We start from the raw sequence: 22,500 nt of genomic DNA on the forward strand, positions 1-22,500 counted from the left end.
CCATCCCCAAGTACAACAATATATATATATATATATATATGTATACATATATATATGTTGAGATTGATACATATAAACACTTGCAGAAAATTAGAGAGAAAGACAGATAGATAGTCAAAGGCAGGCAGATAGACAGGCAGACATACAGGCATACATGCAAACATTCAGACAGACAGACAGACAGACAGACAGACAGAAAGTCAAATAGGCAGGCTTACAGACTGACTGACAATGCCACATATCTACCTGTCTCTATCTATCTATCTATCTATCGATATGTATGTATGTATGTGCGCATGTATGTATATATATATATATATATATATATATATATATATATACATGCGCACATGCATGCATACATACATATATACATACATACACACATACACGCTTGCAGACAGGCAGATAGATAGATAGATAGATAGATAGATGGATGGATGGATATTTCTGCCAGCGGATAATATAAACACCGTCTAGTTTCCCAGAAATTATACTGTAATATGTTGCCAGTACGAGTGGAATTCCATCAGTGGTCACAAAATACACACATACACAGGCCTATATATTTTATGCACCCAATTAGAGCACATTGCTAGCAGTTTCAGTGGATTATGATAAACACGAATGGCTTCATCTCTAATACATGTATATAATCAGTATCTCGTGTGGAATTAAGTTTCGGTAGATCTAGAGAGAAGATAAAATATCTTTATTAGTTAGGTCGAGGCCGAAGCCGTACACTGCTTGCTAGTTCACACATACATACGCACAAGCAATTATTCATTCAAACACACACACACACACACACACACACACACACACACACACTCTCTCTCTCATTAAATATTAACCCATTAAAAAAGGAACTGAAAAGAAAAGGACTATACACACGCACATACACACATACATGCTTATATTCATCCACACATACATACAAACATACATACATACATCATACACGTGATGGCTGGCTCCTCGTTATCGAGTATGGCCATTGCACGAGGCTTAACTGTTAACGGTGCTGTGATCGAATGTGACTTTTTAGCCCAGCTAAAGATCTACAAAGTCTTGGACAGAATCGGCATCTAAAACCTTTACTGGCAATAACCGGCTGTAATTGTAATTGGGCTTCATGTACCTTTGCATGTTGTTTAAGTCCTCCCGCCGAATCACACTCCCTTCCACATGCCCGACAGATATGATTAGTATGGTGTGTAGCACCACCACCAGCGGCCTGGTAGTCAATCATCGGTCTCGCTTTATGACTACGAAGATGACACATGAGTCCAGCTTTACTGAGGGAGGGTCTTGCACAGACACTGCATGTCATCGTCATAGGAAGACCCTTACTGTCTGGAAGTGCAACAGCGATGCCCTTCCTGACATCCCTCCTTACTTTCTCATGCGCAACTCGAGATTTCTCAGAAGTAGCTGTCCCTTCATGCACAATCCTTCTCCACCTGCTACGGTCAATAGCTATGCCCCACCCCCATGTGTCAGGAGAGACGCTAGCATCTTTCAAGGAAGCCATCAGCAAGTCTTTATACCTCCTTTAGCTAGCTCTCTATAAAAGAGTTGTTTTAGCACCCTTGATACTCTCATCCTGACCAGATGACCACTCCATTTGAGCCTTTGCCTCGACACAATAGCTTCTATACTTTCACACCGAGAGCCTTCCAATATCTCAAGATCGCTGATGCGGTCTTCCCAATTAATGCCATAGATCCGTCTGAGACACATCTGATGGAAACGTTTCAGCTGTTTAAGGTGATATCGATATGTGACCCAGGTCTCGCAAACATAAAGAAGAGAAGAGAGCACACACGTCTTGTATCCTTTTATCTTTGTCTTCCTGCATATGTCTCGCCGACTCCTCAGGTGCCTTGTTAGCTTTCCGAAAGCATCGCTTGCTTTCCTAATTCTGTATCCAAATTGCAATATCTATTAACAGTGCTTCCATGGTAGACAAACTGATCAACCATACCAAGTCGTTAGCCATACACATAGATATTTGGTTCACTATACTGCTTACCAGGGGCAGGTTGATATATGACAACAGTTTTCTTGAGACTGACTGTCAATCCTACGGCAGTGCAAGCATCAGAGAATGCATACAAAATGTGTTGCATGTCAATCTCTGTGTGCGCTACTAGATCACAATCATTTCCATACAAAAGGTCTCTTATGATAGAGGTAAATACCTTTGTTTTTGCAGCGAAGCGCCTGATATTAAATATGCTGCTGGAGGTTCGATTATGGATGTAAACACCATATCTGTAATTTCTGGACGCAATACAGAAAACCATCGCAAAATATATGGCAAATAGGGTTGGTGCTAGAATATCCCCGTTTCACTCCATTTTTTATTGTGATGGGCTCCGACATTTTACCTCTGACATTTACTTTACCTTCATGAAAAGACCGAACCAAAGCAATGGCACTTTTCAGGACAACCAAGTGTATGCAGGACTTCCCACAGTACATTTCATCGCTTTGAGACCGCGACATGTTCACAGAATTTTGTCAGTGAACAGGTCGCGGTTTCAAAGCGATGAAAATATTTTGACAAATTAAATTTAAATGTTGAAGTGAATCTAACGGCTTTTGTGTGCTATTTTAAATGGCTTATAAACACCTTCCACGCTGCAATTGTTATATATATATATTTACTTATTTATATTTCGTTTTTGGATTTGGTTTGCAAGATTTTTTATTTGAGTTCGTGTGTTTAAGCATATTCTGTTGTGTTTGGGGAGAATCATTCTCTTTTGGTACCTTATAATTTAACACACTCACCGGTAACATTTCCACTTATTTATTTTTTATTTTTTTTATTTTTTTATTCTTTAATTATTTTTTTATTTATTAATTTTTTTTTTTACCGGTGAGTGTGTTAAATTATAAGGCACCAAAAGAGAATGGCTCTCTCCAGACACAACAGAATATTTATTTATATATATACATATACATAAAAATACATACACATTATATATATATATATATTTATATATATACACGTAGAGAAACATGAGTACATACATCTAGGATCTATTTTAAAACGGGGGCCACATTTTTCATTAATGTTTTACGTAGTGTTTTTGGTACGGAAAGACTTTCAAACTTCGTATACTTATCTATTTTGTGTTATAGAACAGAAAAATATTTTTGTATTCGAATTTATTTCATGTAAAAAATTGTCTTATTTCGATCATTTCAACCAATCACTGACAAGTATTCAGTTGTTTATATTTACTCCTTTGGCTGATTAAGCGATGTAAAGCGTATTTAATCTCCATACCTTCGTTTTATTTGCTTTTTTTCATTTTAAATTTGCTTTAACCCTAACCCTAACCCTACGGTTAGGGTTAGAGTTAGGGTTAGGGTTAATTTTTTCAGAATCGTTTGTTTATGTAGTTGGCACTTAATGTATATCGGCTGAATGGACGTCAGTGATTGGTTGAAATTACAGAAATACGACAACTTTAACATGGAATAACTTATGGATTTCTTTTTTTTTTAAGAAGACTAAGAGAAAAAGATGTTTTATATGACACATTCTACCAGTGTTCCAAGTTTCAAAGTGTTTCGTTAATGAAAAATGTGGCCCCCGTTTTAAAAAAGATCTTACATCTATATACATTTATGCAAGCATGATTTAAAATTAGCAAGATTTAATACAGCTATTTGCTGTTCAAACTTACGATTCAAAGCGTGTCAATGGAAATAATTATCACATCTTTGTTTTAATATTCAAATGTATGAGAAGGCGGCGATCTGGCAGAAACGGTTAGCACGCCAGGTGAAATGTTTAGCGGTATTTCGGTTGTCTTTACGTTGTGAGTTCAAATTCCGCCGAGGTCAACTTTACTCTTCGGGGTCGATGAATTAAATGCCAGTTGCATACTGAGGTCGATCTAATTGACTGGTCCCTTCCCACCAAAATTTCAGGCGTTGTTCTTAGAGTAGAAACGAATGTTATATCATTACATTTTGTGTATTGTGTCCGTTCTTCCCGTCCCACCTTTTTCTTTTTTTTTTTTTTCACGAATGTGGGACACTAAAGTATGATTTGAAGGAGATTTGCTTTTATTTCAAGCAGATCGGGCGACAACTTTGAGCTTTCCTTGCTTGTGAAACACGGAAATATTAATTTATTGACATCCGGTTTCGAAGCCCAGTTTCTGACCAGCTCAAGTTACTCTTCATGCCTCCTGTCACCAAGGTCGATAAATATCTAATTATCTGTAGATCTAAGTGGTTAAAGTAACAGCTTTAGTTATTGTTTATCTCCCTTGAAAATTGTTAGGTTCTGTGTGCAAATAGAATATGTTTATCTTTTAATGTACAAGCCTCAATAATCCTAGCTATTATTCTAGTAATAATGATTTCGTTGTATCATGTGAGGCTTATTATGCCAATAGTGGTTTCAAATTTAGATATAAGGCCAGCAAATTCAGGTGAGGGAGAAAGCCAATTGCATCGACCCTAGCGTCCAACTGGTACTTATTTTATCGACCCAGAAAGGATAAAAGGCAAAGTCGACCTGGGCGGAATTTGAACTCAGACCGTAAGTTTGGTTAATCGTTTGGTCAATCGATCAACCAAGTTTGTCGAAGTCCTCTCGTCGCCATCCACGACCTCAGCAATGACTTCATCATAGACAGATCTGAAACAGACCTGGAGTACAGAAGGCATGTTATTGATGAGGTTATTGACAAATCTAGCTGACTGATTGATTGATTGATTGGGCGCTTCATTAAAGATTCGATTGGTTAATTGGGTAGATGGTTTAGAATTTGACTACTTATAATTGACTCAAATTTTACCAAAAGGCCAGTAGTTTTTGAAGAGGGATTAAGTCAATTAAATCGACCCAGGTGATCTACTGGTACGTATTTTGACGATCTCGAGAGGAATGAAGGTAGAGTAGAAATCTGCGAGATTTGAACTTGGGACGTAAAGAGCCGGAGAAAATACCGCCAAAAATGTTACCCGATTCTGCCAGGTTGCTGCCCTAAATTGACTAATAGTAATAAAAGAAGTGAAATAGAACCAGTGCGTGTGTTTTCCATTGGCATGATAACCCTCCCGAGATATCATAAAATCTGTTTCAACACACGAGTTGACATCAGGAATATTGCACACCAAAATACAAAAACGAAATATTGATTTCTTTTAATAATAATGATAATAGTAAAAGTCACGAATACTAAATTCCGACACCGTAATTAGAAATTGTTAAACTAACGCAAATCTGTTGTCGCTAATGTTTTTAAAAGTTGTAAACTGATTCTGATAACGTTGCTTTTAATGTCTAAGATTATATAATAATAGCTTGGCGAAATACCAGCATTATGGTACATTGAGTAAAAACATATACTGAGGAATACGTACAAAAGGTATATATGTATATATACATATTCTTTTATTTTTTTACTTGTTCCAGTCCTTTGACTGCGACCATGCTGGAGCACTACCTTTAGTCGAGCAAATCGACCCCTGGCCTTATTTTTTGTAAGCCTAGTACTTATTCTATCGGCCTCTATTGCCGAACCACACATACACACACACATATATATATATATATATATATATATATATATATATATATATATATATATACGGACGGGCTTCTTTCAGTTTCCGTCTACCAAATCCACTCACAAGGCTTTGGTCAGCCCGCGGCTATAATAAAAGACACTTATCCAAGGTGTCACACAGTGAAGTTGGTAATTAAGCTGGTTACCTCACAACCACTCTTGCGCCTATATATATATATATAGATATATGTAGGCGAAGCTCTCTTTGGCTTTTGTTTTTGTTTTTGTGAATTCTCCCCTAAAATGTTCCTGCCAGTGGGTAAAAGAAAATACAGGGTTGGTGCAGTCAATTATGATTTTATTCAACATATTCTCCTCTCAGATCACACACAAATTGCAGCGGCCCTTCGGTTTTTCTAAGAACTCGGAAGGTTGTAAAAAACTCGGAAGGCTGAGTGTCCAATTAGAGCTTTTGCGATAACCTAAAGTTGTGAACTTTTCAGCATGCCCTTGTATGTGTGTGTGTGGGTGGGGTGGGGTGGGGTGGTGGGTCTATTGAAGGTGTGGTAGAGCATTTGTTTATCTTTGTTGTAGTAAAACACAAGAGTGCTCAATACAACTTTGTACTGAAAATATTTCGAGTCTGATACATTTCAACATAATTAAGATAAGCGTCCCTAGGCACACACACGAACAAACATAGATACATGCAAATATGCCTAGATAAATATATTATAACATATATATGTATATGTGTGTGTGTGTGCGCACTTGTGTGTGTGTGTGTGTGTGTTTGTGTGTGTATGCGCGCTTGTGTGTGTGTGTGTGTGTGTGTGTGTGTGTGTGTGTGTGTGTGTGAAATAGAAAATTTCTATTTGTAAATCTTTCAACGAAAGACATTCAGTAACAGTATTCTAGAGTAAAGATTATTTACCAACATAACGTGGTAGTCCTAGTTTAGGACGAATGTTACTGTTATTTAGCCTCAGGAAACATCGTCTTCAGCTCCATACAAGTATGTGCGTATTCGTATGTGCGTATTTACGTGTGTGAGTGTGTGAGTGAGTCTACATATGCAAATAAGATGAGATGTTGCACAACTAAAATTTATTCTTAGCTTATTGCTTATACGATATAATTTACACACACACACACACACACACACTTAATTTATTGTGTAAAGAAAATTCTCAATTATTTTTAGCGAAAAATCTAGTTTTACTCTTTATCTACATTTCTCAAAAGTAACAAAGGATCAAACTACAAAAAACACAAAAATGCTATGAAATGTTTACAAGAAAATATACAAAAGTAATGCAAGGGTATATTATAACTTTCTCTTTTAACTGACGGAGGTCGTTCACATTGCACACACTGGTAGAATAACTTTTACTGTTTAATAAACTTTCTTCTTAACTTCCATTGCAGGCAAATATAGCGTTCTACGCTGACATGGAGTTCTTGGCAATAGAGAATTGCAAGCTACTTTGACATCAGCAAAAAGCTACAAGTTGTTAGTGGTGATGAAATCAATGACAAAAGCATTGTGTACAGATGGATAAAGAGGTTTAAAGAAGGGGAAACGAGCATTGAAGACAAATCACGTAGTGGGATACCATCAGTTGAGACCAATCGAATCGTTAGCGAGTGGACGAAGTTATGCGTGCGAGCAGACGAGTCACAATCCGTGAACCTGATGTACAAATAGACAATGGTCACAATGCACCACAGAAGATGGTGGAAGTCTGTGTGAGTTAGAGACTGTGTGCAAAATGTGTGTGTGTATGTGTGTGTGTGTGTGTGTGTGTGTGTGTGAGTATGCGCATAGGTATAATTATGGGTGAATGTTTTATGTGTTTGGGGGAGGGGGGTTAGATGGGTTTATGTGTGTGTTGAAACCTCATTTTATTGATCAACAGTTCCCTTTCTCACTTGTATCTTCCTGAACTTTTATAGCGAACATGAAAACTTTTTCTGTTTTTAATAAATATTAAGAACATTTAAATCTCTGGTAGTCTTCAGCATATTACCGCTGACGTCATTTTATTTATTTAGAGCCTGATTAGCCTTGACTGAGTACACCTAAGATCACCTTTCACAATCCCAACTGTGGCCACCTCTCTTTCTCTTTTTTTTTGATACATAGTGTAGGAATGGCTGTGTGGTAAGTAGCTTGCTTACCAACCACATGGTTCCGGGTTCAGTCCCACTGCGTGGCACCTTGGGCAGGTGTCTTCTACTATAGCCTCGGGCCAAACAAAGCCTTGTGAGTGGATTTGGTAGACGGAAACTAAAAGCCCGTTGCATATATGTTTATAGGTGTGTATGTGTGTGCATATGTTTGTGTGTCTGTGTTTGTACCCCCACCATCGCTTGACAACTGATGCTGGTGTGTTTACGTCCCCGTAACTTAGCGGTTCGGAAAAGACACCGATAGAATAAGTACTAGGCTTACAAAGAATAAGTCTTGGGGTCGATTTGCTCGACTAAAGGCGATGCTCCAGCATGGCCACAGTCAAATGACTGAAACAAGTAAAAGAGTAAAAGAGTAAAAGAGTAAAAGAGTAAAAGAGTAAAAGAGTGTACCTAACACTACATTATCCGTTTATAATGCTTGTTATTATTGTTGTAGATGATATCGTTGATATTTTTGATGTTGTGGTTTAACCTCATGACCTCAATTAAGCAAATTTGACTGCCATTTCTAACTAAAACCCAAATAATGATCTGGTACAGTCTATGGATGTTCTTCAATCCTGTTTAGTTTGAGCAAACTATTTTATGAAATGTATTGAAGCCGCGATAAACCTAACTTCCTTTCAGACAGCATGGACTTGAAAATCACATTATCCAATGAGCAAATTCCTTCCTTTTTAAGATAAGTAGAATGTGACTTGAAGGGTATTTAGTTGTTGTTTCTAGCAGATTTGTTTCCAAGGAACACAGAAAAAGAAAATCTGGCTGAATCAAGACGCGGTTTTTTTCCGATTAGTTATCATTGGTTTGTTGTAAGTTTTATTGACGGTGCCATGACAGATGCGATGCTTAGTCTCAATGATGTGTCTCTCTCCTGGCAATTAAGTTGTTTATAGCAGATGCATTAACACAATCGGAAGAGCATCCAACAAAGCCTTTACTATGTTTGATTTACATTCCTATATATTCTGATTTCATATAACTGTACTCTACTTTGCCTCTGATCCTTCTGAGATTGATGACTGTTAAATTCTGTAGCGCTCTAACAATACTACTGCATAGAACATGCGTTGTTGGTTGTTATTGTTGTTATTGCTTAACCCTGGGTCAGCTCTCCACTAGTAGACCTATGACAAAAGATATTACATCTGAGATATTATTTTATATTGATCAACGTGTCCTTTTGTTGTTTTAATATTCATAGATATGAATTTTGATTCCTATTTGTAACAAATTCCTTCTGGTGGTTTTAATAATTGGATTCCGGTCATGCTGGAAAACCACTTTGAACGGTTGTCAAGCAGCAGCAAGTACGCACACATACACTCATATGTACATATATATATATATATATATATATACACACACACATATATGTACGATGGGCTTCTTTCAGTTTCCAGCTATCAAACTCATTCACAAGGCATTGGTTCACCTGGGACTTGAAGAGGAGATACTTGCTCAAGGTGCCACACAGTAGGACTGAACATGCATTTCTTAACCATAGAGCCATGCCTGCTAATGTTTTTCTCTTCTTTTGTTTAGCCACAGGTCAGCACTAACAGAACAGACAAACAGATATTCGAAGGTATTCCAGCCACGACCATCCCGTTCTGTTTTCTTTTTTTTTTATCTCTGTATCCAAAGAACACAGTACCAAATTATCCAATGTTCCTTTTTCTGAGATGCTGGGTTATGATTATGATTAGGGTTAGGGTTTGATGGAGATTCGTTTGCTATTCCTAGCTGATCTAGCGACCACGTAAATGCTCACACGAGGTTTTCGCAGAGACGATCTTGAGGCTATGATGTTACCGCTGTTGTCCTAACTTAGACTTCAAATCAATCCTAATCCAATAATCAGGCCGCAGACATTGTGTATCAAGGACTACATCAACTAGTGACCTTGTTTTTTTAAAGACGACAGAAGGAAATTTAGCTGTAATTTCTACCAAGCAGAATGACCACATTGAGGTAGTAGCTTGTAAAAATTATTATATTGTCCTTATTAATGTTCTTACAATTGCTGCTGCTGCTAATGCGGTTTATGTTGCTAGGAAACATCATACTTAGGTGTTAGTTGGATGGGGGTGAAGGACGTGGTGTTGGCATTGCGTTACCAATAACAACGCGGCATCATTTGTCATAAATACGTGTGTGTAGGTCATTCATTCTATATGTATATGTCAAATTGGTTGTCACTGAACTCACCAGCACCAACACACCAGTAGCTACAATTGATGTTGCTGCTGCTGCGGTCGCTGCTGTTGTTGTTGCTGCTGCTGCCACTTCTCTTCCTGTTCCTCCTCCTCCTCCTCTTACTGCTATTACTACTGTTGCAGCTGCTACTCCTACTGCTACTACTACTACCACTACTGCTGCTGCTGCTGCTGCTGAATTCTTTATTTGCCAAAAATTCAGAAAACGAATACAAAACATTTTAAAGAAAAAATAACCGTTTAAGGTTGTATTTAAATAATCAAATTCTCAAAACAGTTGGTGTTATAACGCTTTTGTTATATTTCTGTTGAAAATATTGCCTTTATCTCAGTCGATTTTGAAAATAAAGAAAAATTCAATCAAACGATTTTGCTGTAATTTAACTGAAGTTTGGAACATAGGTTGACATGAAATTTTGATGGAAGGTTTTAATTTGGATCGTTTTACACCGGGAAATTTGTATTATGGATTTGGGGCAATCTTGGGCGGTTTTAATATTGATTTCAAATTTTATTGACCCCGAAAGGATCAAAAGTAAAGTCGACCTTGGTGGAATTTGAACTCAGATTGTAAGGACGGACGAAATTCCTCTAAGCATTTTTCCCGGCGTTCGAACCACACAGCCAGCTTGCCGCCGCCTTAGGGTGGTTTTGATATTGATTTTAAATTTTGGTTTAAGACCAGCAAGTTCCGGGGAGGAGCTAAGTCAATTTCATCGACCCCCAGTGCTCAACTGGTATGCAATTTACCGATCCTGAAAGAATGAAGGGCAAATCGACCTTCGCAGAATTTGAACTCAGATCGTAAGGATGGACGAAATTCCGCTAAGCATCTTGCTTGATTTGCTAACGACTCTGCCAGCTCGCCGGTTTTAATATTAAAATGAATACTACGGTTTTGATATTAAAAGCAATAAACCTTCAAATTCCACTTATATAGAGTTAAAAAGATAATGTTTGATACAGTGTGTAAGTAATAGTTCCTTTGAAAACCAGCCACCCGCATATCTTAAGATGCGAACAGGGGCGTGGGGTCTCCGACCGCATCACAGCTCTCAACTATGGCTCTCAGGAGCCAGTAGCGCTCACAGATGGCTGCAGCACGGTACTTCATTTCGAACAGCGAGAAAAATGGGTTTCAGCAAACTCGGAAGGATTACTGTACAGGGGACATTAAACCTTAAGTGCATGAAGGACTCGAATAGCAGGTGAGCCAGAACATACAATATGGATCATGACTCCAAAGGCGTGACAGCAAGACATGTGATGCACCTAGGATGCTCTCTTGACAGAATACAGATTATAGCCAGCCCACGTGGAAACGAACAGCTCCCACCATATGCATGATTGCTCTCGTTGTAAATCATAGATCTGTAAGGCGCCGAGCTGGCAGAAACGTTAGCACGCCGGGCGAATAGCTTATCGGTATTTCGTCTGCCGTTACGTTCTGAGTTCAAATTCCGCCGAAGTTGACTTTGCCTTTCATCCTTTCGGGGTCGATAAATTAAGTACCAGTTACGCACTGGGGTCGATGTTAATCGACTTAATCTCTTAGTCTGTCCTTGTTTGTCCCCTCTATGCTTAGCCCCTTGTGGGCAATAAAGAAATAAGTAAATCATAGATCTTAGATGGAGATGCTTGACATTCAACATGCTGAGAACAGAGGACACTTACCTATTGGTCGAGTGTTAGCTAGAAGCTTACAGTAATTGATATTATGAACTGAATGTGAGTTTTAATATTTATAAATGGTCAACATGTTTAGCAGCATCTTGTCCGAGTCTACGTTCTGAGTTCAAATGCCGGCAAGGTCGACTTTACCTTTCATCCTTTCGGAGTCGATAAAATAAGTACCAGTTGAGCATTGAGGTTGATGTGGACGACTTCCCCACTTCCCCGAGGTTACTGCCTTATGCCAAAATTTGAAATCAGTATTTATAAATGTTAACTGTAAAGACATGAATTCTTTCATTCTTTTAACTGTTTCAATCATTAGACAATGGCCATGCTGGAGCACCACTTTGAAAGTTTACTGTTGAACAAATCGAGCCCAATATTTGTATTTTTAAAGCCTGAAACTTATTCTACCAGTTTTTGTTTTTTTATCCCCCGGGACTTAAACACACCGACAGCGGTTATCAAGCGGTGGTAGAAGACAAACACAGACATTAAAACAAAGATACACACACATACACACGCACATACACACACTCACACACACAAACGCTTGCACGCACGCACACACACATATATGTATATGTATATTTATATATACATACATATATATATATATATATATATATACGGGCTTTTTTCAGTTTCCGTCTATCAAATCCACGCAGTGGGAATGAAACCGGAACCATGTGATTGGGAAGTAAGGTTATTATCACACAGCCACGCCCTGTGAAGAGATGAACATGTATCAGAGATTGATTTATAACTGTAAAAGCATTAATATTGCCCTGCAAATTATAGTTAAGTGATTCGGATCCCATCTTTGGGCCTGTTTCTAGTTTCTACTGATGCTTATAACATCGTTATTCAATTCTGCATTAAAAGCTCCAGGAGTTCATCCATTCATTTATATTCTGATGTGCGATGTTATTTGTCTTCGTAAATATCGTATTTAGATGTCTTTCTATATTAGACATTAAATGCATGTATGCTGTTCTTTAATGGATCTTCGTCAGTTTCGACGTTAAGAATTTATATGTTTGGTCAATTAAACCTCTTTGAATTTGGTGTGTAAGTGGGAGAACACGTGTACTCTTAACTGCTTGTGTCTGCATGTGAAGTCACACACCTATATATCTATATTTGTCCGCACAGACATTTAGAACAGTAAAACATAGAAAAGCATAAATTTAACATATGTTGTTTGCATATCAATTCAGTATTTAGAACTATCTCTCTCTTTTTCTCATCCTTTCCCCACCTCTCCTTCTCCTTCTCCCTTTTTATTTATCTATCTATCTATATATTTATCTATCTATCTATCTATCTATCTATCTATCTATCTATCTATCTATCTATATACGTGTGTGTGCACATATATATATATTCATATATATATATGTATATATATATATATATATATATATATATATATATATATATATATATATATATATATATATATATAAACATATGTGTGTGTAAATGTGTATGTGCTTATGTATGTACATGGTTTTGTGCATGTGTGTGTGTGTGTGTGTGTGTGTGTTTGTGTGTGTATTTGTGTCTGTGTGTGTGTATCTGTGTCTGTGTTTATGTATGTGCAAGGTTTTGTACGTAGGGGGGAAAACAAGTTCTGATTCAGGTATTTGGCATGAAAGCAAGACTAATATGTCCAATATTCTCTTCCAGGTCCAACTATATTTGGCTTAAATATACACGTACATACATACGTATACATACACGCAAATAAATACACACACACACACGCGTATACACACACACACACACACATATACGCACACACACACACACACACACACACACACATATATATATATATATATATATATATGAATATTTACGAAACATTCTTTGATATCTAACCTCACAAGGAATTCTTGTTAAGAAAAACAATATTAACGACAAAAATAATAACTCTTATACAGTCACACAAACATAGCGCTCATATGAATAATAACAACAACAGCGATTATAAGCGAAGGGAAGGTGACTCTACGACATTGCTCACCTTACTAGAAATAGCAGCCAATGCTCCTTTTATTAGTACCCTTGACATCTGAAACAGATACAATGGATAATGCAAGAAATAGTTGCCAAAGGTCACTGTAGGAGGAAAGGCTATACTGGATAATCTTTCGGTGTACTTGCATCTTTTATCTTTTATTTGTTTCTGTAATTAGACTGCGGCCATGCTGGGGCACCATCTTGAAAGGTTTTGCTCCAACAAATCCACCCACTGTTTTAGTTTGCTTCTTTTTTTTTTTTTTGCGTAGAGGGGTTGTTTTGTTTATAATTTGGTACTTATTCTATCGATGCTTTTTGACGAACTGCCAGTTTGCGGAGGTGTAAACAAACCAACACCGGTTGTCAAACAAGGGAAGTATAGTGACAAACACTGACACAGAAACACCTATACATGTACATACGACGGGCTTCCATACGGTTTCCGCCAACCAAGTTCCCTCACACGGTATTCGTCGGTTCGGGCATATAGTAAAAGACACTTGTCTAAGGTACTGAGCAGTGGGACTGAACCCAAAACCACATAGTTGCAAAGTGTGCTTCTGAGTTACACAGTCATGCCAGCGCAAAACAAATTAGATTGGAATACCTTAGTCTGCTCCATTAGATTTATTCTATTTGAGGTTGAGCAAAAATATGTTGCACCTGAGCTAAAGTAGAGCGTCTTTAGCTGCTAGAAATAGTGACCAAATCTCCCCTAAGTCACACACAATTTGTTTTATGTACGGATAAGGCAAATTACAAAATGTGGTCCCTGATCTATTGCCTGGAAAGCCAGGATGATCACTGTTGGTCATAGATTGGCTTAACCTACGCTTTGCCCGGGGCGCTAACAATTCTGCCAGCTCACCGCCTTAACAGTAATCCTTTCTACAATAGGCACGTGACCTGACATTTTGGGGAAGGGGGTTAGTATCCAAGTGGTACTTAATTTATCAACCCCGGTTGAAAGGCAAAGTCGAACTCGGCGGAATTTAAACTCAGAACGTAGTGACGGGCGAAATATCGCTAAGCATTCCGTACATCGTGTTAACGATTCTGCCAGCTCACCGCCCTAATGATAATAAAATTCCACACTATAAATGTTCTTATTTCTATTTTTGATGCATAAATTACGTTACCGAGTTCAATTACGGGTTCAATTTTGGTCAGTAAAGCTTTTTAAAGCATATCACTCGGACTGGTTTTGTTTCGTCCTCCATTTCCTCCCATAGATAAGTTTTCCTAAAGCGTAACACTGCAAATTATTTCATTATGTTAAAGATGTCAAGGGTGCAGACTTATCATAATCGTTAGAGAGTCAGGCAAGATGCCGTACGGTATTTGTTCCAGTTGTACTTTTCGACTTTTCGTTCTAAACTCAATTCCTACAGAAACCAATTTCACCTTTTATCACTTTGGGGTTACTGATGAAATAAAGTACCTGTCAAGAACAGGGACCGACGTCATTAACCAATCTCTACCCTCAAAATTGTTGGCCATCCGCTTATATAGAAGATTTTGTCCCATAGTGAATGATGTAGTGAAAGCGTAACACATGGACAGATATCGTGACAAACAATAATATTATATTATAAAGTACTGCTCTGTAACATAGCCGCGATATTATACGTTTAGGGGTTATAGCTGATTATATCGACGTCAATACAATTTTCTCGGACCAGAAGGATTAAAGGTTAAGTTGATGTTGACCGGATTTAAAATCACAAAATAGAGGGGAGTAAGTGAATAATAACAGAAATAATTTTGGTGCGACACAGCCAAATCTGTCGGGATCTGTATTTCAATTTATGTATTATTAATTCGAACGAGATGTCGTTCAAATTTGGCTTTGAAGGACTATAACCGCTGATGCGAGTCCGAAAGAGCCCATGTCCTTGCTACGAAAAAAAACGGTTATCGGACGAGCAATTCGAAACAAGAAAGCAATGTGCCGGAACACATGCTTCAAGGAATTCCCTTCGGTCTTAGAGATCCACACATTGCTTTTGGTCTCATACTTTATGTTTTCAACCCCTGAAATGGACAAAATATACGAAGCCGGCTTTAGCAGGATTCGAACATCCGCGAGTAAAGAACTGGAACGCATGAAATGAAGCAATCTAACATAACGCTCTATCGACTCAACCAGCTCGCTTCATTGACTGGTAATCTTTATTGTTTTCTATCTTACGAACAACAAAAACATCAACATTAACAACGTCACTATATTTAAGCAAAACTATAGCAACTACTACTACTCTCTGTCTGTTACTCAACGCTTACATATTTTAGCAGCCCTAGAATGACTGGCAGTTAAGTTTATTTCAGCGGGATTTGAACTCGGAACATAAAGATACGTAAAAAAATAGTACACGACATTAGTTTGTCGCTATATATATATTCGGCAATGTACCACTCTACCAATAACAATAATAAGAGTAGAAAATTCTACCACTACTACCACCGCTACCATCAACGTCATCATCATCATCATCATCATCATCACCACAGCCACCACTACCAATACTATCATCATCAACAACATCATCATCAACAACATCATCATCAACAACAATATTGGGACAGGGCCTGAAATTTTGGTGGAGGGGTTAGTTAGTTGATTATATTTACCTGTATCTGACTAGCACCACGTTGTTGTTGACCCCGAAGGTGGGTGAAGTTGATCCCAAAGTAATTTGAAAGCGAGGTGGCTGAATCGTTAGAGCGTCGGGAAAAAATGTTTAGTGGCTTTTTCTACTGGTTCTTTACGTTCTGCGTTCAAATCCCACCAAGTTAAACTTTGCTTTTTTATATTTTCTGAGTTGATCAAATAAAATACAGGTCGATGGAAATTTGATTATCCTCTTCCTCCACCTCCAAAAAATATCAGGCACTGTGCCTTTACTAGAAAGAATTATTAATATTATCATTATTATTATTATTATTATTACAAGGAGGGCGGCGAGCTGGCAGAATCGTTAGCACAGCGAACAAAATGGTTAGCGGCATTTCGTTCGGCTTTACGTTCTGATTTCACATGCCGCCGAGGTCTTTCGGGTTCGATAAACTAAGTACCAATCAAGTACTGGGATCGATAAAATCGACTAGCCACCTCCCGCGGAATTTCAGACCCTGTGCCTTATAGTAGAAAGAATTATTATCATTACGAGAAGAAAAAAGAATTTCCACACATTAAAGGAAAGGTGGGGGGAAAAAACCGTGAACTAAGAACATTCATTAATTAGTGACGGGGTGTAACTAATGAGAAATGGTTTCAAGCGTAAATCGAAACCGCATATTGGGTGAGCGAAGTTATTAAATATATTCTTACCTCTTTACTCGAAAGTAATACAGTGAAATTGTCCTCTCCAGTTAAGCAATTAGAAAAAAAAATAATATAAAAGAAAAAGAAAAAGAAAATCGACTGTGTTGCTATGGACGATGACGACAATGACAACGGTGATGGGGGGTGGGGGTGAGGGGTGGGGGTACAAGAAAGACAAACAGCGAGAACATCGACAACAGCAGCAACTATAATGACGACGGCGGCGGCGGTGACTAAAACAACAGCAGCAGCAGTCACAACAACAACAACAACAACACCACCAACAATAACTACAGTAATAACAACGTAATCACAGTGATAGTGACGAAGGTGACAAACTTTGAAAAAAGCATAGCTGAGTGGTTTCTTTTTTTCTTTTTTTTTTCTTTCGTGTCGGTGAGAGTTGTCGTTGGTGGGGAAAGGTGCAGCCGCCAGGTGGTCTGTCTGACAGTAGAACTATGATAATGTGACTCGATATCGGTGCGAGGCGCAGTCAACTTGTATTCGGAGTACAACAAGCATTTATCGATGTCCAGCAGGAACAACGCCCTCACATTTCTGCAGTCCACTTCACAAACACCACCACCACCAACAACACCTCAACACCACCACCACCAACAACAACAACCACATCCAGGACCACCACCACCACCACCACCACCGTCAGGGCTGTCTTCGCCGAATTCATCACCATCTTCTCCATCTTCTTCGTCACCCGTGGTGGCTGGGGAAGCAGCGGTGTCCTCGGTACAGATACATTTGTCTTCGACTCAAGGCTCCGGCGGAAGTGTCATTGTGACGAAACCCTCGTCTTCTCGGCTGTCTAACACGTTATTGCCTTTCTCTTTCGCCAACCGTTCCGAAATTCCTTCGTCACCGCGATCTTCTGTTTCTCCGCCCTCGAATAAGGACGGCGGCACTTCTTCGGAACAATATGGACATAACCAGCCAACACCCCCGCATTCTCACCAGGAAAAAGAGTGGGAAGTTAAGGAGTTTACCGTGGATAACGATCACAATCAAGGACCGGAAAACTTAGTGATGATGCCGCAGAGCCGGTCATCACGTTCTAACGACGATTCCATTACAGGTATTCGTACTGCTGGCGACGGTGGAGGTGGGGGTAGTGGCGGTGACGACGATGACGATGACGACGATGACGACGATGAGGGTGACATTGATGATGATGATGATGATGATGATGCTGGTGATGACAGGAATGGATGTGGGGGTGATTGTGGGGGTGGGGGTGCCGGTGTAAACAATGATGGTAGAAGCGTCGATGAGGATGGAAGCGATATTCATCATCGGAAGAATCGTAGCAGCGCTGATGGTGGTAGTGTGGATGATGCTAGGAGAGGAAATACTAATGTCTATAATAGTAGTATTATCAGAGATAGTGGTGGTAGCGGTAGTGGTAGTAATAACAGGCATAGTAGAGTTACCGACAGTACCACCACTGCTGTTACCGCTGCTGCTGCTGCTGCTGCTGCCGTTGCCAACCACCCCTCTTTAAATCTAAACTCACCCTTTCGCAGTAACTCTGCTGCTATCGCCCTAACATCCCCACTAGGTCTATCTATTCCAGACTCCCAATCGCAGCCTGCAACTGCTCCACCGCCACCGCCACCACCGCCGCCGCCGCCACCACCACCACCACCACCATCACAGTCGGTCTTCTCTCTGCAGCACACGCAGCGGGTCTCTCCCCACGCACACCATTCCCCTCCCTCACACCTTTCGCTGTCGGCTCTTCCGCCACCACATTCAGCACCATCATCAGTCTTATTGCCACCACCACCACCACCACCACAACCAACACGATCAAATGCGTTCAGCGTGATTCAAGAACAGACGTCTCCCGTCTCTTCACTACTTCAGAATACCCACTATCCTCAGGGTCACTTCTATGACGGTTCTTTTGACAAACTCCGATCTGAAGACGTTGACCATATTTTGAAAAGCGTTGAGACAACAGTTAAACAAGTTCCTGGTCCGATATCATACTATAACCAAACGACCGAAGGAACAACTTTAACTCCGTTAACGCCACTTTACACACAACCGATGTCGTCGGGTACACTTCATCCATACCACCACATCTTCGACCCTACACCGGGTATAAGGCTAAATGGCATACCGGGCCCTGTGTTCGGTACCGGCGCGGGTGTCCTGTCAATGTCACCCCCCAGCTACAGCGATGTTTCCACAGCGTATCTTTCGCAAGCCCATTTCATACCTTCATCATCACCCGCTTCTCCGTCGTCGAATTCATCGTCAAATTCATCATCGTCATTAGCAACGGCTGGAGTAGCAGTTGTGCCATCATCATCATCATCCATTTCCACATCCTCTGTTGCATCTTCGTCCGTAACAACCGTGGATAACGTCGGACACATTGGCTCTTCATCTTCTCCATCATCAACTAATCTGACAGAGCTGCATCCCGCAGCCGACGAAAGCATTGAGAATCAGCTGTTGTCAGGCCCTCACCTACAACTACTAAGCAGTCATCAATCACACGGGGCCACGATGCACACACCACCTCACCTCCAACCGACCCTCAGTCAACACACAGCCCTGCTACCTTTGTCATACCTATACCCAACTGTACAGACTGCAAACTTAGATTTCGGAGCGATGTCATCTTTAGGAGTTGGTCTAGGAAGTGGTCTAGGAAGTGGAGGAAATGGTGCCGCCGGAGCGGGTGGCGTTGTGGTAAGCAGCGCCAGTGGTAACGTGGGACTGGCCGCACATAACAGCGGTCAGCGTATTATCAATCCCTACCACAACAATGTAGCAATGCCCAGTGTTATACCTAATTTGACCAATTCACCGACTCATCCGTCGGTCACGACCGGTCATATGAGAGCAAGCGCAGGACGTACTTCGGATTTGAACTCAGTCGATAGAAATGGGCGTTCCTACCCTTCTTTTCTACACCAGGAATGTTCTTGGGATACAAATACACCGTACGATTCCAAGACTCTCCAGGCAGGTAAGTTGATGATTCATGCATTTGTCTTACCAATAATATTAGAGCATGTTTGATTAATATATATTTTTGATTACTCTAAGTATGTATATGTATATATATATACATACACATACACACACACATATATATACACACATACACACGTATATATATATATATATATATATATATATATATATATATATATATATATATATATGTATGTATGTATTGATATATGTATGTATATATAAATATATATGTGTATATATATATATATATATATATATATATATATATATATATATATATATATATATATATATATATATATATATATATATATATTATATATAGTTATATGAAAATAAATATACATATATATATACACACATACACAAACATATACATGCCTATACACAAACATACTTTATATGTGCGATCACGTATGTACAAGAGAGTGTGTGAGTGTGTGAGCATACGTACAAAAATATTTAATATGTATGTATGTACATATATACATATGTGTGTATATATATATATATATATATATATATATATATATATATATATATATATATATATGCATGTATGTATGTATGTATGTACAGTTTGAGACCAAATGTTTGGACCAAATACCACTTTGGACATTTAATATAAATATTCTAATTTTCAGAATTGTGTTCAAAACTTTTGGCCCCGGATATATAAAAGTAAAACATATGAATATACAAAATATACACACATAAAACACACACAGACAATATGTGTACATATGCATATGCATGTATTAATATACATAAATTGATAGACATACGTATATATGTGTGTGTCTGTAAACATATATGTATATATATGTGTGTGTGTGTGTGTATTATATCTACAAACACACACATATATAAACATATATATATATGTGTGTGTGTGTGTATGTGTGTGTGTGTGTGTGTGTGTGTGTGTGTGTGCATGTATGTATGTATGTATGTATACACACACACACACACATGCATTTGAGTTTAGCTTGAGATTCTAAAATTATAAAACTAGTGCTCTATATAATTGTTATGTGCATTTAAGGTGGAGAAAAAAATATTCTTCAGCCTGGAATTGTTTTGTAAATACGTCAATTTACATATATATATATATATATATATATATATATATATATATATATATAGATAGATAGATAGATAGATAATTATAATTATCTATATATATATATATAACAAAATTCAAGGTATGTACTACTAATATGTATCTATGGGTATACAGGATCTGGTCCGTTTATGACTTTCTGTGTCGATCTGTATAGAAGTATATGTATGTGAATATATAAGAGTGTGCAAATGACTACCTGTGTATGTGACCGTGTAGTGTTTCCTCCTACATATCTATCTATCTATCTATCTATCTATCTATCTATCTATCTATCTGTATATCTGCCTGTCTGTCTGTCTGTCTTACTCTCTGTCTGTCTATCTATCTATCTATCTATCTATCTATCTATCTATCTATCTATCTATCTGTCTGTCTGTCTGTCTGTCTGTCTGTCTATCTATCTATCTATCTATCTATCTATCTATCTATCTATCTATCTATCTATCTATCTATCTATCTGTCTGTCTGTCTGTTTGTCTGTATGTATGTATGTCTGTCTGTTTGCCAGTCTGTATGTCTATTTATCTATCTATCAATTCATCTCTCTCTTTCTCTCTCTTTTCTCTCTCTTTCTCTCTCTCAGTCTCTGAAAAATAATATATATATATATATATATATATATATATATATATATATATATATATATATATATATATATACATACATTTAAACCTATATATACATATATTTACACATGTATTTAAACATAGATTATGTACATACAATCATACATATATGAACAAGCTTACACACGCACATAATTATGTACATATATGTAAGTATACGCATATGTATATACATATATATGTTAGTATGTACATGTATGTATGTATGTATGTATATATGCATATATATTATTTATATTATACGTACATATATTCATACATACATAAATATATATATATATATATGTATCATATGTATGTATATATATATGTATATATACCTATATATATGTACATATATGTATATATATGTGTGTGTGTACACGCGTGCGTGCATGTGTGTGTGCATACATATATATATATATATATATATATATATATATATATATATACACACACACATATATGTACATATATATGCATGCATATATGTACATATATGTGTATATATATATATATATATATATATATATATATATATATATATATATATATATATATATATATATATATATATATATATATATATGTATATATATTTGCATATGTATATGGGTACATGTGTGTGCGTGCGAGAATATGTGTTTGTTTATGCATGTGGGTGATTGTGTGTGTATATCTGTTTGTGTGTGAGAGACAGAGAATGAGTGTAAATATGTGTGTATTTTCTGTGGCTGTATCTATGAGTAGGGGTCTTTTTTTTTTTTTTTTCTCC

General features: G+C 37.9%; 2 protein-coding genes across 3 annotated transcripts in view; one reads left to right on the plus strand and one right to left on the minus strand.

The window, feature by feature from the left end:
* The window catches only part of LOC106871862 (uncharacterized), a 100,586-nt gene extending 83,079 nt beyond the window's left edge, over positions 1 to 17,507 (minus strand). The window contains exons 1-2 of the mRNA XM_089350119.1: positions 17,477 to 17,507; positions 16,992 to 17,191 (exon numbers count right to left, since the gene is read on the minus strand). Of these exons, the coding sequence (XP_089206245.1) occupies positions 16,992 to 17,191; positions 17,477 to 17,507 (231 nt within the window). The remainder of the gene's footprint in view (positions 1 to 16,991; positions 17,192 to 17,476) is intronic.
* The window catches only part of LOC106873614 (uncharacterized), a 240,275-nt gene continuing 234,414 nt past the window's right edge, over positions 16,640 to 22,500 (plus strand). Inside the window, exon 1 of one of the 2 annotated variants that reach the window (XM_089351414.1) lies at positions 16,640 to 19,983. In XM_089351414.1, coding sequence (XP_089207540.1) covers positions 17,514 to 19,983 — 2,470 coding nt within the window. In that variant the 5' untranslated portion in view covers positions 16,640 to 17,513. The remainder of the gene's footprint in view (positions 19,984 to 22,500) is intronic. The other variant, XM_052967459.2, reaches the window with a different exon arrangement.

Source organism: Octopus bimaculoides, chromosome 4 (assembly GCF_046866305.1).
Source record: "Octopus bimaculoides isolate indiv1 chromosome 4, ASM4686630v1, whole genome shotgun sequence".
In the NCBI taxonomy this organism is placed as follows: domain Eukaryota; kingdom Metazoa; phylum Mollusca; class Cephalopoda; order Octopoda; family Octopodidae; genus Octopus; species Octopus bimaculoides.